The following is a 17,886-nucleotide window of genomic DNA, read 5'->3' on the forward strand; positions in this document are numbered from 1 at the left end:
TTTCTACCCTTACCAATGTTTTTAAAATGGAAAATAAGTACATGTACTCCAGAAATATCAGAATGTTGCCGCCATTTATGTGGAGAATAGCAAACACGTGTGTCGTGAAATATTTCCAACTTCCACGAAACTGGAAACTCATAGTTTTCCACTAACTATATCTACGTTGTGTACAATAAATAACAATCAATATTGATTTAGGCATGTTAGTCGACCGATTGGAATTTTAATGCATGCGTTGCGTATTTATGCGTATACACGTAAAAATTCCTTAGGATCATGATGCACAGTATGATGCTGTAAGTATAAACTTAATAAAATTCATAGTGAATTCGCTATCATCTCCCTACAAAGTATGACAGTATATGTGGACAGGTATTCGCGTTATTTTCATAGAATTTAAATAAGTATGATACTATTGATCTACTCTCATAGTGTTTTCATAATAACGGTATTCATGAGACAATAACAATTGCCACACAATAGATAGACATTTAAGTGTCAGGGAATGGAATCCCTAAGTAACACAAGAATATAAATCCGTTGTAATCTTTCATGTATTCGTTTTATGTGAGTACTTACACAGACTAAATGGTCTGAAATGATAGGATCTGTTGGTGAAAAATAGAACCTTAAAGTTGATACCTACCGCATCTGCCGCCGTCGTCGGAATTATTTTTCGTAACCAGATACGATCGTCAACATCAAATGAAACTACTCAAATGTAAATCCACCTTAATAATCACCACTTGGGAGATATGCAGGTTAGCTTGCCATGCAGCCGACTGTACAGGGCAGGTCACGCACGATTTGATTAACAAGATAGCGGTTTCTCTACGCGATAATGAATGATAATAAATTGCAAATAACAATACTTTATGCTGTGGTAGGCTCATAGGTACCTAGGCGTCGTCGACTGCATTTCTACTGTAATTTGATCAGGAAAATAAGAGTTCGTTCATCAATTATAATATTAGCTATATCTATCCGTACCTTGGGTACTTAGATCTTTTATGCGAAATTTCAAGCTTCTAATAACTAGTCGTCTTCTACTTCTAAAAATAGTCATTATTCGCGTCAACTAGGTGTAAGTATAGTGAATACGAAAACCTTACAACCACCCTTTTAGAAGTGTTCAAATTTACTTCAAATTTAGAATCTACCCAAGGCAGGTAGGTACCAAAATTTGAAGGTTATTACGATATCTTTCACCACTTCATATATAAGTATTTTATAACACCTGTATAAATTAAGTGGAAGGGTATTTTAAAAAAAGTCTTGACAGTGAATGCCAACAAAAAGAGATTTTTTTACATTTTTATTAACAAAAACATAATATAGATGGAACAAACTTACATGATTAAAGTTCGCTTATTTTCTTAAAAAGTAACTGTTTCGTAATTGAAAATTTCACAAAATTTTATTTATAATTCGTAATTGAAATAATTGGATGATTAAAAATAGTTTTTCTTTATATTTATATTCAGCTACTTAAAACATTAGAGCATAACTATGTGTGATTATAAAAATATATCAGAGATCATTTTTTTAATAACAACGTCAACTTGTGCTAACTACACAAATGATTGTTATTATCTTAATTTAAAATTTACCAAGTTTTAGGATTTTTCTAATTAGTGACTCAACTTTGACTCAAAGACAACACCGTGCCAGCCAATCTCTATACCGGTAGGTGTAGTACATTATTTTAATATAATGGTTTTCATCAATGAATGTACTCAAGTAAATATAGTTAACTCAAGGATCAGTAGTAGATCATGGTACAAATATTACTTTTTACTTAATTTATCCTCGTATTCATAATAAATGCTATCATAATAGGAATGTCTCAGGGATCTTGTATTCCTATTATTTTGGGAAGGAAACACTATTGTTGAAGTATCAGAGGAATAAAACATTTTTATAAAGAACTTATCATTAATATATAATACATATAGGTATAAATGAATATAAATGGTTGTAAACTATCAATTGAACTACTTAACTAGGTATTTAGTTTAACGGGAAAGTTAAAGTGAATTAGTATTGATTATTTAATTTTTCTTTACAGTTATATAATATGGTAACATATGGTTAATATGGTGGTATTTTGGTATTGAGTTACATTGAAGGCACATAAAAATTTGCACTATAAAATATCATATTGGTATTAGTAAATATAGATATTATCATTTATAACAGTATATTTCTCTACATTACAATGGAAAATACACAATTCAGTCACTATGTCCACTGTACAAATACACATAACTAGATCATCTATAAACTATTCACAGAATTTAAAATGTATTTTTATCCAATGAGCATGCTGAGTATCTTTACTCCATATTTTTCACATCACAAACATAGATATTACATGTTTTTGTTTACATACTTATAAAACCCACATTTGTTAATTGACATCTTTGTAGAAAAGGCTGCGGTGAAGATTGTTGTGTCGTTTCATCTTCACCTGTGCTTTCAAGTTCACAGTAGACTTGTTTTATGTAAATTTATGATGTTAATAAGTGTGTATGGTGGTGATCAAGCAAGCATTACTGTTTCTGAGAGCTATTGCTACTGTTGCTAGCAAAAATATATGTAGGCACAACCACCTTCATATTTACTATCCAACTACCAATTACTGACTACCATAACATCTATTTTTGAAGAGAACTGTAAAATTCAAAATAAAATAACACACACAAATCTCGAATTTTTATGACTATCATAAAAAACGATAGTAATGCTTGCTAGATTGCAACTGTAAATATTATCCTAAGTTGAATAAAGAATTTTGAATTTGACATAAAATAAGTTTCCATGAAGTAGGTACAGGGACAGGAAGAGTATGTATGTAAGCATATTTTAAAGAGATTTTTAAAATTCGAGAAATTGTTTCTATTAAACAAGCTACCTGTGATTTCTCACAAGAAAAGTTAAGTAAATTAATGCTCTGAAGTAAATTTAAAATGAGAAGAAAATCCTGTTTTAGAGTAGGGAAAGCAATTATTACACTGATTGATTATCAATTATAGAGAAAGGGTCAAATTCAAGCTATCAGGAATTAGTACATTCCTCTTAATTTTAACATTCCCATATTTTTGTCTGAGCAGACCATTTTCAATACTTACAAGTGTTTAATACTGTTTGTATATAATGATGTTTTGGAAATGGCTGACTTACATTTGATTTTAATGGCAAAATATGTCTTATTTTCATTATAATGTTTGACCTTGGTGTTTGTATTAAGAAGTCACAACTGAACAGTTTTGTAAACAAGCTATAAAAGTTAAACAATGGCCAATAAAAGTTGTTCATTTTTACTTTTTATTGTACAATACCTGTGACACATCAATATTATGGTTATGTAACTACCATATTAGTAAAATTAAATTTATTATCTTACTTCCAGTACCTAGCAGTACTACAAATATAAGTTACTCAAAATATATTTAAAGGAACTCATGTTTGCAGTTATTGCAAGCATAACATAATAAAAACATGAAAATGGTCCCCACACACTATACCTACTGAATTTGCAAATCTACCTAGCAATAAATACATTTATACCTAAGAAAGAATTGGCCCTAAGTATGGTGCTTGATCACAATAGAAACATTTTGGCACTTCAGTCTCCTGCAATTCTACTACATTAGAACTCACTTCATTGACCACATCATAGTAGCGACATCTCCTTGGGCCAATATCTTTGATTAATGTGTCATATGGTGGAGAAAGGATGTCGAAAAATGCTGCTGGCATTTCTAAAGCTTCTATTTCATGGTAATTTGATATAGTAGGGGTCAATATACAAGTGGATGCATTCGCGGCGCAGATTTTGTTCTGCGAAACTTTCGCAAATAATCTTCTACGTTTATGAAAACCTTGAGCTAATCTCGCTGCTTCATGTTTCGCGCGAGCAGCAAAATCTAATTCGTTCACAGCCTCTTTTAATGGGTACTCTGTGAAACTCCTAATCCTCACGGCACCCGCAATCACTTTCAACAAACCATGCATGTGAGGGTGATCGTGCAAAGGCATCTTGAAGCCCGGTTTCAAAACAAAAATACTCATATTTATTCTACTATTTTGAAATACTTCTATGTACGTACACGGCGCTTTATCTGGCTTCCTCCACCGATCTGGCGACCCCAGAGTCTGGTCGAAGCCCAAATCTTCGGCTTTTAATTTGTCCATCATCGATTTTAGTTTACCTAAGTTGGTCGAGAGTTCATTTTTGAATTTGTCATCAAAGGTGCGAAGTGCCTGGCGATATGTTGATATAATTGGTGGTACATTAACGATTTCCATGTTTGATTTCACTTCATGTTTAATATCCATATGAAATTTGACTGCACGGTAACACGAGAATTTCGAAAATCTTGTAAAATTATAAAATAATATTCGGAACGATAACAAAGAGCTCCTGTCAATAAACGTCATTTTGACTTTTGATGCGTTCAGTTATATTACAATTAATTGTAAATGAATAATTATCAGATTTTAATGAATAAAACAAGATCAGTTAATATTATCTGAATAAGTAATTTATTACAATGTATTTTATATTTATATTCCTCTTAATGTGTAGGTTAAAATAAAACAAAAATATTTCATAAATTTATCTCCATCTAGTGTTGAATAGCCGAACTAATATTTTGGTCCACAATTGACATCTATTGATTTTTTTACAAAACAAAAATAAATTATGTTTGTGGTATTCATAGATGGCGGTGTATTATATGTGCGAAGTGCATGAGACCCTTGGCTGAAGAAGAAACCAGGACAATGCTTAGATAAGTCTTTTTTTAAATATATTTTATTTCCAATATCTTATGCCGGCTATTCACTATCGCCGAACTCAGACATATGCCTACGCGAATGAATGAACAATGCGTAGTTTGTAGGTATGAGATCTTTTATTTATCGCAAAGCATTTAACACTTTAGTGAAAATTAAGAAACAGTAAACCTAGGTAAGTAACTAATAAAACTTTATGCCGGCTACACACTGTCGTTGCACAGTTTACCTAACTTTGGCGGATTCGGCATACATTGTTGGTTTTTCATTACAATAAAAACACTCGTACAACTTACGCAATGTTCGTACATTAAATATATATATATATATATATATATTTAAACGTATAATAATTTAATAAGTTTCACGACGTGCTGACGAATGCAATTTTTAACCCGTCATTAGAGCTGTGTGGCCGGGCCGACCGCGGAGGTGGCGTGGCGAACCAGATCGCCACTTAAACAAATAACTCAACCATTTCGACTGTTAACCCGTTTTATCGATTTTCCAACAGTTTCGTCTGGGTTTTATCGATGCTCTGTTAGTCGATTAACGCCCAGCTCTAAACAGATAAATTCATCAATAGAATTAAAATAGAATAGGTAGTTTTGGGAACAAATGCTTTAATGCGCAATATTGTGACAAGAATATTATGTTCCTACCTAGGAACATAATATTCTTGTCATAATATACCTACCTAGGTACATTATGATCAAATATCATTTACGTGGATTTTTATCGCCCTAGTATACTTCTATGATTCTACTTCATATAATAGTACTCCTATGTTGGGTAGGTACCTCCATATATTCCTCTTAGATATCGTCCATCACTGTCATGGAAACTGAAGCGAAGTGGGAAATTTCCACTCTGTTGGAAGTAGGAGAAATCTTTCAAGATTTAATTACAGACAGACAAACAAAAAACGGTACAGGTGAAACTAAATAAAGGCTTGTAAAAAATTGTAGAGTTTTGATCTTAAGGTTCATTACATTAAGTTTAAACCCACGCTTGTCATCCTTGATGACATTTGTGATAGCACTTCTTACGTGAACCTTCAAGAAGAGATATTATTATGTTTAATCAAAACAATGTTATGTGTAATAAAAAAATACATAATTTATTGTTGATCTATATCACACATCTCTTCTTGAAGGTCCACTAAGAAGTGTTAGCACGAATGTTGTCAAGGATGACATGCGTGTCAATGATCTGACAACTAAGTATATGCGCACCGTGCGAAATGGAGGAGCAAAACTAGGATAGCGATCCCTGGGCTCCGACGACCTACGATGGCTGAAGAAGAAACCGGGAAAACGATCAAAAGGAAGTAGGCTAATCACATCAGCATCAGATCTAAGTACCTCCTTCTTACGAACACTACCGTCTGGTGTGTGTCTGTTTGTTTGTCAGGTGAGCGTGGGTGGGCTTCCTGGAACTCTTTATTTGGTAGCAGTTCGAGAGATAGCCGTACAGAGTGGAAATTGTTTAAACTTTAATTTTTTTATTTTTAATACATTCAACATTTTACATTTTTACCTCACCATTATTTATAATGGTGTATAAACATGACTATATACTACTAACATAACTTTCTATATACTGGCCACTGTACTAATAAATTAGTACAGTGCCTAGTATATAAAAAGTTAAAACTCATACCACTCACCACTAATATTGTAAACTGGCGGGTCATCCCGGCTTTACTCTTACAAACACTTAAAAATGTCCATTCATATTCCTCAGAAATCACACCTTTTGGTACGTACAAAAATCTGTCCGGTAGTATTTGAATTCAATATGGTCAACTCCGTGTGGTCTGAAGTAGCGACTAAACAATGAAAACTTAGGAAACATAACGTTCGGAATGTCAAAGAGAAGATTAGAAAGCTATAACTTTCAATGTAGGTGAAGCTTCATTGAAATATATCTGTCAAAAACAAAGCGAGTTTGTTAACAAATAGTTAGAGTTACTTTAACACTTCCTTAGCCACAAATAAGACAAGAGTGGCTTTGAATCGGTACTTGCGTCTCAGGCGATTAGGGGGCAACACTGGCTATGTGGAGCATAGACAATAGACTTCTGCTTGGAAGTGTTTGTGTATGGATCTAGGTCGACTTGTTAACTACTGTGGGCGTTTTATGTGGGCAACATACTATCGCTGAACTCGGATAAATGCAGTCGCGAATGTACGAACATTGCGTAGTTTGTATGAGAGCTTTTATTTACCGCAATGAAAAACCAGCAATGTATACCGAGTCCGTCAAAGTTCGGCGAATTTTTCCGTGATATCGTGGAGCAGTTTTCCGTGATAGTCTGTCACGGCGAGGGCGTCGCTGCTGTTGAATTAAATAAGGAGAGAAATATAAATAATATATATTTTTTTTTTCGAAATTCAACGAATTCAACCGCTGTGATACCGCTAACCCAACACAAGTGACGAGCGCCTCCTTTATAAATGACCACGATCTTGCGACAGATCAGATGTTGTTCCACTGCGGACACGGCAAGTTGTTTATCTTGCTCTGAATTCTCTCACGTTACTTCGAAAGGTTTTGGGATACATTTTAAATCTACTACGAGGCAAATAATAGTCTATAAAAGATATCCAAGACCACGCGGAGTGGAGAATATTTCTTTCGAAACGCGTCCACACCTTTTTTGCATAGTCATGTAAAAACAAAGAAACTCTAACACGAGTTTTATGTTCTTCGGTCCATGAGTCCTCAACGCGGTCTGAAGGAGCATCGTGAGGTGAAAGACAATTGATCAAAAGATAGATATAGTTGTCTTTGGCTTGCCCTGGACGCGCGCCAGGACTTTGATTCTTTAAACACAGGGTACCGTGCGATACAGAGGCGGCAAATAGTTATAAAGCTATAACATAGTGATGTGGTTACTATGTTTCACCGGACATTACTGTGTAAGTAATAAAACAATACGAAAATTTAAAAAATAATAACAATACACTTTAAATCAGTATATCGTGAACTGCGTAAAATGAAAACAGAAAACTACTGAGTAGACTTATGAAAGAGAATGGACACGAATTTTATTTTATCCAATAGCATCTCAACATTTTAATTTTAAAACATTGTACAAAGAGTAGGTAATCGTGGGCGGGGGGGGTAAGAGCCTGCCATTTTGTTTCTAATCTGTTCTTGTTTTATAATATGTTACTAATGACAGTTTATTTTTATAGATTTTATTTATATAACTAACACTTATGACACCTTAAACCATGTAATGGTTAAAGGCGCTGCACGTTCGTTTTAACATAAAGTTGATTAATCATTTTAAGAGAACTCTGTGTGGACTTGCTCTGTGGTTTCAGAAGCATAGTGTTCTTAGTACTACAGTAGATGTAATGCGTGTGTAAACGACGGGCGGAAACGCTCCCTTTGTGATCGTCTGTGTGTCTGTCTGTTTCACGATGTTTCCGGATCCACTATTGTTTGGGATTGGCTTTATTAACTCGTCATTTTTCGGTTTATTACGAGTAGCTGTTTAGTTGTAGATTTTGGATTAAAGATTCAAACATTTAAAAAAATATTAAAATTGCCAGTTATTAGTCTGATCTACTTTACTACAAGGTTCTACTTAAAAACAAAAAATCATATATATAATGGAGATCTAATGACATAATTACCACGGCTATATTTGTCAACGCATTTCATAAATTTGCTCTGGATGGCCATCCCACCTCGACTCTGTAAAAGCAACTCAAAAAAACTCTTGGATTGTGCATAAAAATGCTTAGTAGTGGCGTAGCTACGAGCAACTCTGTAGCTATTAACGCTCAAAGGGCCTTCAAATTTTGTCCAATTCCAGCTTGAACTCGCACGCCCTATATCGTACTATCGGCGTTAGCCACTAACATAGTGGTACACTAAAAAATCGAATCGATAGACTCTACCTTAATCCTATTTAATATTATAAGTGTAAATTTGTTTGTTACCTCTTCACGCGCTCTATCTACTCAACCAATCTTTCATCTCATTATTATTTTCAACAAATCTTCTTGAAATTTTGCATACATGTAGTTTGAAGTATAGAGAAGGACAAAGTATACCTTTCATTCCGGAAAATTAAGCCCGGGCGAAGCCGCGGTCATAAGCTAGTACTATATAAACAGCTCAGTTCGGGTCCTCAAATCTTTTTGAACCAGGGCATATTATGATTATAAATACGCCACTGCTCTGCTTAGGACCATCGCAACACAACGGTCCCACAGGTCCCCACAAGCGACCGAAAACTTGTAAAACTATTAAACTCTCGAAACCAGAGACTACTAAGTAAACACTGTGTTGCCAGCGACAAAAAAGTTATATTTTTTTAATTACTCGTCACGTGTTACAGCTTCTTGGAAACTTGTTAATTATGTGTTGTAAACTAATAAAAACTAATAAAAAAACATGTGAGAGAGCCAGATTTTGATACGGACTCTGTTTGTTTTTCTTCCTGTAAAAATACAACTATCTATTACCTTCATACGTGTAAATGATCCTTCATCGTATAATGCAGTGCGTCTATATGTACGTCGGTGTTAAATTGACCAAAATCCATACATTCATACACTAAACACATAATTATTAAGATGAAATCGAATTTGTTTGTTCTTCTTTCACGTCAAATTTTCCATCGTGACCCGACCGGGTATCAAACCCGAACTCTCCAGCAATTTAATAATGAAGACTGTTGACCAAAAGGTCGATCTATTAACCAGAGATGCACATTTATATGCGCAGTAGCATAAACTTTTGATGTGTTTCCCCTACCTGTTTACAGATGTCGGAAGTGCTTGTGCTTCGTTCAGTTGAAGCTGCTACTTGACTCACTTTTATTTACAAGTCGCAAGTTGCATAACAATTCTCTTAATAATACTTATTAATCGTATCGTAAATAGAAGAAAATTTAAAAGAATTGATTTCTTATATATTAATATAAGATCTCTCAATTTTGTACCTGTACATTTTTTTTCGATGAGCATAACATTTTGTTTACAGATTATTTATTTATATACTAAAGACACGCACAGTACATGCCACGCAAAAATAGTTTTTATTATGTGGAAAGAAATAGATAAATAACTGCAATAATTATATTTTTCTTCTTTACAACTGTTACAACATACAATCATTCCTATAAGATTACTAACAAGTAATCTTATAGGAATGATTATACTATTAAACAACGATAAATTTCTGCAGTTTAAAAATATAGCGGTAGGTAAAGCAGTGTTAAATCATGAGGTTAGACTATTTCCTAAGATACTGTATTGCAAATTGTAGTGTTGCATATGCAAGAAAGCCAAGTGGTTACTTGCTGAAATGAAAATTGCGACGACTAAACGCAGCATCACATAAACAGGCGGTCGCGTTGTCTATGGCCGTTTTATTTTTAATCAAAGCGCGCACGTGTGGCTCCAATTGTTTGGATGGGGTTAATTCTGTCCGCCGCTGCTTTGTGGTCGCCAAGCTAATTGATTTCTAAACGATTCCCTGAGTATTCACATTGTCTTTGAATACTGGCTGGCAATAATTGAGTTATTGCATTCAATTAGGTGATTAAAGAGTTCGAAATCTTTTCGGCCTGTACTTTTTAGTTTTTTTGTAAGATTTCTTTGTAGCTTTGTATTGGAATGAACGGTCAGCTACATCAAAGCCTATTAATTACGTGTTAGAATAATGTATTTGCCTTCTATTCTATTTATTTGTTAAAATTACTAATTTATTAAATGTTGTATTCTATTTAATGCCTTAGAAGTAGACTAATCAATAGACTAACATACTGTAAGTATATTTACTTTTACTCCTTAAATTACTTAAGTAGGTATCTACTTATTTTAAAATTAGTTTCGTCTTATAGTTATTCTATAAGATTTGGCGACAGATCCACTGCGATTGCAGAATCTAATTAATGGAACGTTATATAAATAGTAGCATTAAGCATTATTAATATTTTGAATAACAAGTTAATTAACGTTTCTCCCAAAATAAGTCTAAGAAATCTGTTAGCTAACAGTTCAATGGTCAATAGTTTGTTGGTGTACCGATAGACTCGTATATTTTCTCAACCCTATTTTATCATCAAAATTATTTACTCTGGAGTGTATTATCACCTCTATTTAAAACTTGCGTAGGTTTTTATCGCGCAATCACGGCGATCGTAGGAAGCAATGTTTACTTCAATCCACTACATTTAAATTTATTCACATTGCCCGTTGAAATATTAACCAAACACACTTTTATTATCATCGTCCACATTTTTCTGTTTTAATTCCATCGACGTTTAACTTGAGCGGAAATATTGTTTGTACGTATAAATGCAGCATTGGGTATGTTATATTTCAATAAAACATTACTCTTTTCTGCTAAGATTGGTTAGATAATGAGAGATTTTTATGTTGTCAATTAATTAGCAGCTGATGGATCCAGGCCGCGCCATTGTTTTCCGTTATCTGAAAATGACGAGAAGCGCGTATATAAGTAATCAAACTTGCTGTGGAAAATTTTAGAAACTGTACCACATACTGTATACCTGAGCACTTTTTAAAATTTAAATAAAAGTATTTTTTATTCAAGTAATAATATTAGTTAGCTAAGTTTAGGGTAGTTAAAATTTAGTAGGGTAGGGTTGTTAGGGTAGTTAGTATTTTGCATGCTGATATAAATGGACGTAAAAGTTGTATTGTATAGGTAGATTTCACTTTATTTTAAAACTACTCTTGCTATCAATCTCCCTTGGACAAACAGTTTATTTTTATGCATCAGCTGTAGGTTACTAAGTTTCCTACAAAATTGTTTCATCACGGGACGGAATTTTTTATCAGTAGGTGCTGGAGATAGTTATGTAAAAAAACAAATAGTTACATTAAAATTACATACACATAATCCAATATTTGTACGTATCAGAGTTTTTATTTATCACAAGGAAAAGCCAAGAATGTGCTTGAAAACCGTCAAATCAGGAAATATTTGCCGATAGTGTGGAACCGGCATAAGGTTATAAGGATATCGAATTTGAGCATCTATTTTTTTAACTTATTATGAACATCTAAATTGTGTTAATTATTTACCAAAAGCATTTTACGAGGCCATATAATGCTGTGAACATTTCGAATACAATTTATTTGAGCTACACGTGTGTTTGTTTGTTTGTTCTGCAAGTGTTCGTGTCGCCGACAGTTTTTTTTATCGTTTTACGACAATAATAAAAGCGAATACGTTTATTTAATCTCAATGTTGTGGCGAACAAGATTACTGGTTATTAAACGAGTATACACGTAATAATTTCACAAAATTTAATTTTTCAAATGAATTTGTAAAATTAATGTCTTAATGTAAATCTGTATCGGAAAGATACATAATTAAAATTGCTTGCTTTTTTACTGTATAATCAACAAAATACTGTTATTCTAAATCTTTTTAATTAATGCAAATGTAATGTAATTATCACAGGTAAACATGAAAATAAGTTTAAAAAAGAAAAGATTGAATTTTACGTCCGGGCGACAAATTTTCTTTTGATTTCAAAAATAGAACTCTATTTCGGATCCTATTACTCAATAGGGAAGGTAAATAAAGGCCACCGACACGGCAAGTTCGGTATTCAAATCGGATATTTATTTTCTTTTTCCCGCTCTCGATGCAGGATCGTTCTATTGTTTGCTGCTTGCGAGCAATTAAAAATCTTTCCACCGACAATATGTAAACTTTTTGACATTGACGTGCAAGAGAACTAAACTCGGAGGTGGCATTAGTCATGCTCTCATTTTCGTTAGTCATTATAAGATCACATTACATTCAGCAAATAGGCAATTTCTTAGAAATTATCTGTTCTTGGAGCACTATATACCAATTTATCTTCTCACCTCTAGATGAATCAAAGAATTTAATGCTATAGAACTTGGTATATGATATTCTCGTACACAATTAGATATATTTGAATCGAACTCAAATCCACATTATTTGGTACTCAGAAGCGAAAGGAATTGTGCAATTAATAGTACAACAACAACAGTATTCAGTTGTTTTATAAAATACATTTCATTATGTACCTAAATTACAACTTTTTGCCAAAGAAACTAGTTTATATTTATCTTAAATCTATGTTAATTTACTGCTATAGGGGAATTCATGAGGTATTTAAAATTTGGTATGTAAAAAAGTAAGCCATAAAATTTGGTTAGCAATAATAAAATTCTAAATGGTCAGCAATTTAAATATAAGCAGGTCAGCAAAATAATTATATGGGAAGCAAGATCTGGTCAGTCAAAAAATACAAATGATTATTAAGACTTGTCGGGAATATTCTCATTATAGGTAGGTACTGTTCTTCACTCCATTTCCTTAACGAACTTCAAAAATCCATGTGAGTTAATGATTACCACACGGTTTATCTTCAAGTCCATCTGTCTGTCAAAATATATGCGGTTACGCGTGAAGACTTAAATATTCAATTTTAATTTCATTATTTTGCTATAAGTTTGCTGGAATGTTTGTTTTCTTGTCTGTGTGATTGATAGCCGATTGTTTCTTTAGATAGGGCAATGCTCAAATAAGATAAATAATCCCTTTGGCTTTTAACAGATATGGATTAAACAGTATTCATAACAATGGGTATTAAAAGGTTTCTTAGAAAATAACTGGCCTAAAATGGTTCGTAAATTTAAGTAATTGGCCCATTATGGACAAATTTCGTACTAAGATTTTGAAAACTTTTATAGGGCTTGAAATGTTTTGTTCCGTTCTTAAATTACAAATGAATAATTTATTAAATTACTTTAGTTGACATTGAGGTTGTTTTACATCCTCAGAAACATGACAAAATTCAACTCATTTATAGAAGGCACTTCTTTACAAAATCCAAGTCAAATTGCTACCAAAATTGCCGCGGAGAATTCGCGAAAATTGTCAAACCACAAAGCAGCTCTTTTTAAAAGTAGAAAACGCTCAATGGCGATTGCCAGTACGTGCCCGCCTCGCAGGAAAGATGGCTAATCAAAAGAGATTCAATAGGCGGAAGACGGCGCTGGGGAATTACCGGGAGGGGGAGGAGGGGAGGAAAAAAGTGGAAATAATTCGTTAATCGCGTAATTGGAGCGCGCTACCGAACCGGAAAACAAATTTCCTATTATTGGTGGTTAGGGCTGCCGCCGCCTGAACGGAGACCTGTCTCGGAAAATAAGAAACTATTTGATCCCGTATAGCTGAAATCCTGCGACTGTTTATGAGAGTATGGTAGTAGACAGTTTTTATATTTATACGAATACTGATTTTGAGTTAGCGTGTTACTAAATTCATTTTGTAATACTACACACTACGATTCTAACAGTTTTATTAGCAAATTTTTGTTATTGTATTTTTTTTTAGTGTTAAGTACGTACCTAAAAGTAGTTACTAGAAGGTACCTACTATTAAATACTAAAAAAATTGCTAATAAAACTGTTAATCTACATTAGGTATGATAAGTACACGTAAAATTGATTTGTTGCACGTATGTATAATAAATGTTGCCTGAAGTTTATAAAGGTGCGCTTTGCTATTTTTATCAACTGACATGTTTGAAGGTAATTTTGCGGTGCTTCTTCGCGCTTTATAATTACTTATAATACATTCAAATGTTAAAAAAAAATATTATTTTGATTATTTCAAACGATATGGAAAAAATCATAAGTACAGTTTTTTATTAACTCGGAAAAATTATCTTTCCTCGTTTCTCACGGTGGCAACCCTAACAAAAGAATCGTGGCGAAGTCGCACAGAAAGTGTAGGTAGATAATTATCGGCGCCTCATTAGGAGCGATTGTCGTCCCCTCTCCCCGCGCCCCGCAACCCTGCCTCAACCCCCGCACACCTGACCAGACTTATTGGCTATTGGCCACTTGCGACGGGGGTGATTTTTTGTGACACTACTTTTCTCATGTTTTAATTTTTTTCGGGTTTGCTGAAGTAATCATAAATTTACCAACTTTTAGAGAAAATATATATTATTTTATGAGACAATTGTATTTTTATTGCAAGTTTTTTATTTAGCCAAAACAAGGAAAAAGTTTTTTTTATTACTCAGTTTACAGCACGAACATTTTTTTTTTCAAAATAAAAAAATAATTGTAAAGAAATTGTTTTTACATTTCTTTATTTAGGAAACGCGTTCGTGGAGCATCCTGTACACAGTCGCACTTGAGTGCTGAGACGCCATTGGTCTACTCAGCGGTCCTGGCTTACCTCATCTCACGACCTTCCAACTTTCCCGAAAGGAAGGTGGAGAGTACCAATAGGTAGGTTTAATATTTTAAGCATGTATGTGTTTTAATGTCTGTTACTCAATCTCGCAAAATCCACGGGGCTGGATTTAATTGCCATTCCATTCCGAATATACCTGTATTCGAACGGTATATAGAGTATATTTTATCCCGAAATTCTTAAGTACCAAATCCATTTCAAAGCTAAAATTCCTACAGGGATAGAAAAGTATGCCGCTAGTCATTTACGTCAAAACCATAATAAGTACGCCTAAACCTTCCCGGGAATCACACTATCTATTGGTGAAACGTACAAAAATCTTTCTGGTAGTTTTTGTGTTTATCGCGAATAGACTGGCAGGCAGACTGACAGACAGACAGACAGGGCAGAGCTGACGGTTTTTAAATATGTAAGAATGTATGGAAATTTTAAATGCGTTTGTTAGTTACCTTGTGACGCTTTATCTACTCAATGTTTTTGATATTTGGCATACCGTTCCCATGGGGATTACACGCGGGTGAAGCAGCGGGCAGAAGTTAGAATGCGAATATAGGTACCTTGGCTATACTGCGCCATTAACCCGGTTGCAGAGTGTAGTCTAAATGTGGATGAAATAGACCACTTGAGTTTCGCTTGCCCAATTCAGAGCACTTCTTTACAGTACAGTCGCGCACTAAATGTGTATTCTTCATTGGTATTATAGGTATATTATGATTTTCATTCTTTCTATCATTAACTAACACTTTTCGACCTATATTAGGCAGCTGCTGGCCTTAGCTCTTATAATTTCCATATTGTTCTCCCACAGTCTTGTTGGCACAAACTTGTGGTGGGTCTATAAATTCATTGTGAAAAAAAAACAACCTGAAAATATTCCGATCTAATTATTCTATTTTTAAAATACCCACAAGTATAGAACTAATATAAACCAACTTTATATAAAGTTACAGCAAACAAATTCTGTTTTTTTCTGCACCTTTTAAAATAAGATCATTCATCTGTTTAAGGATCCTTCCGGACCCCCGGCAATTACTCATGACGCCCTTGACTGTGTGGGGTAGTTCCAACAACGGTCGCCCTTCCTGATTCATACAAAACAATTGACATAATGAAGTGGCTACTATATTGATGTTTTGTCATTTATAGCCAATAAGTTTATATCTGGATATGATGATAATTAAAGTCACTTTAGGTAGTTTTAAATCGTATTTACATCATATCCTACTTGATATCTGTAGTGAGTGGATGCAGAATTATTGCAGTGACGTTGATTGACGTATAAGATTTTTATTTAATTTAAATTAAAAAAAAATAAGCAATGAGGACCTACAAACTTCTATGGACGACCGTTTAATTATTTCTCGAATAGCACCTTAAAAATATTGACCGATGCTCTAAAGGTGAGTTTATGCTAAACGAGCGAATTCTCATTCCATTTCCATCTCCACTCTGACTATCCACCAATGCCAGGCCACGCGAAATAGTTAGGTGCTATCCGTGCTATTCCAAATGGGATTTTCACTTTATTTATTTAGTTTCGATTGAATTTTCTTCTCGCGTGTACATTGCTGATTCTTTTGGCAGCCAGAGTGTTCCCCGCTAAGTTTTTCCGAGCACTTGCTTATCGTAAATCATGTGTAGTGGCCGCCATCATTATTTTACGACCAGTGGTCAGTCGGGCCCGTACGCCACTAATTGCTCGGATCACTTCAATTATATCAATAAAAATACTTTAGGCTTAATACTATCGTCATTTATATTGCAAAAAGTAGGCGGAACTCTATCTTAATACGTATTATTAAATTTATGAGATTTTTAGTGTTATGTTACGTCATATTCAACTAATGAAACAATATTTTCCCATAGAAATAGTTAGGCATATGAAGGACGGGTAAAAGATAGATAGGGATTTTATTATCAGTGAAATGTACAAGTTAGACCCAGAATAGTACTGTGACGCAGGAAATTCACGCGGGCGATGCCACGGGCTTACACGTTGTACTGTATAATTAAACTAATATGAAAATGTTAACAGTCGAAAATTTTTAAATTGGCTTTGATCAATGTTCACCTGTTTATTTTGTATTTAGTATCATCTCCATTCTCTGTTTTCATTATTTCTGGGTTTCTTTTCTCCCAGTCACTGCTATAGTGATTTTTATTTGAAGAAGATGGACAAAAAGTCATCAGTGCAATGTAGTTCTTTATCTCTAGATTTTTCGCACTTTCTATTTGACTAAAGTTTGAATGTGCTAATGTGGATATTGTTTACTCAATCACGGAGTCTTATGTATCGTATGTATATGATACATATTTAAAGTTTCATTCTGCACATTCCGTAAAAATGGCGATGGGACAACCCAAAAACAGCAAGCTGCAATTAAAGTTTTAATACCCATACATTTTTTATGACTAAATACCTACAGAAGCGGAAGCGCATAGCTGATAGCAAGACCCGGGATAAAGTTAAACACTCTTCTCGTAAAATTTACACAACGGCTAAGGATAAAAAAATATGCTCGACATTGTTCTGTTTCAGTTGATTAAATGCATAAAAACGTGCGTTCTTCAAGTATCGATACAAAGCATTTGTTATCGATAACTGTAGTATTTGTTTCACCACTACCTGCTTCTGGGCAATGTCGCACAGATAATACAGAACATAAGTAACACGTGAAGTGGTACTTACGCTGGTTCGAAGGGGTACGAGGTTGCTACTCCTTTTGACAGGATTAAAGGGTTGGTAAGGGTTATCGATATCGATGATATACGTTTGTTTGTCTTGTGATAGTCAGGCCGTGCCATTATGGTCCTGGCAGAGGGCACACTCATAAA

General features: G+C 34.0%; 1 protein-coding gene across 1 annotated transcript; it reads right to left on the reverse strand.

Moving 5' to 3' along the window:
• Window positions 1-1,301: 1,301 nt before the first annotated feature.
• LOC128680544 (uncharacterized protein) lies at window positions 1,302-4,446 on the reverse strand. Its single transcript, XM_053763767.1, has one exon. The coding sequence runs from the start codon at window positions 4,444-4,446 to the stop codon at window positions 3,574-3,576; it is 873 nt and encodes a 290-aa protein (XP_053619742.1). The 3' UTR covers window positions 1,302-3,573.
• Between the last annotated feature and the right edge of the window lie 13,440 nt (window positions 4,447-17,886).

The sequence above is a fragment of the Plodia interpunctella genome, chromosome 24 (genome assembly GCF_027563975.2).
Source record: "Plodia interpunctella isolate USDA-ARS_2022_Savannah chromosome 24, ilPloInte3.2, whole genome shotgun sequence".
Classification (NCBI taxonomy): domain Eukaryota; kingdom Metazoa; phylum Arthropoda; class Insecta; order Lepidoptera; family Pyralidae; genus Plodia; species Plodia interpunctella.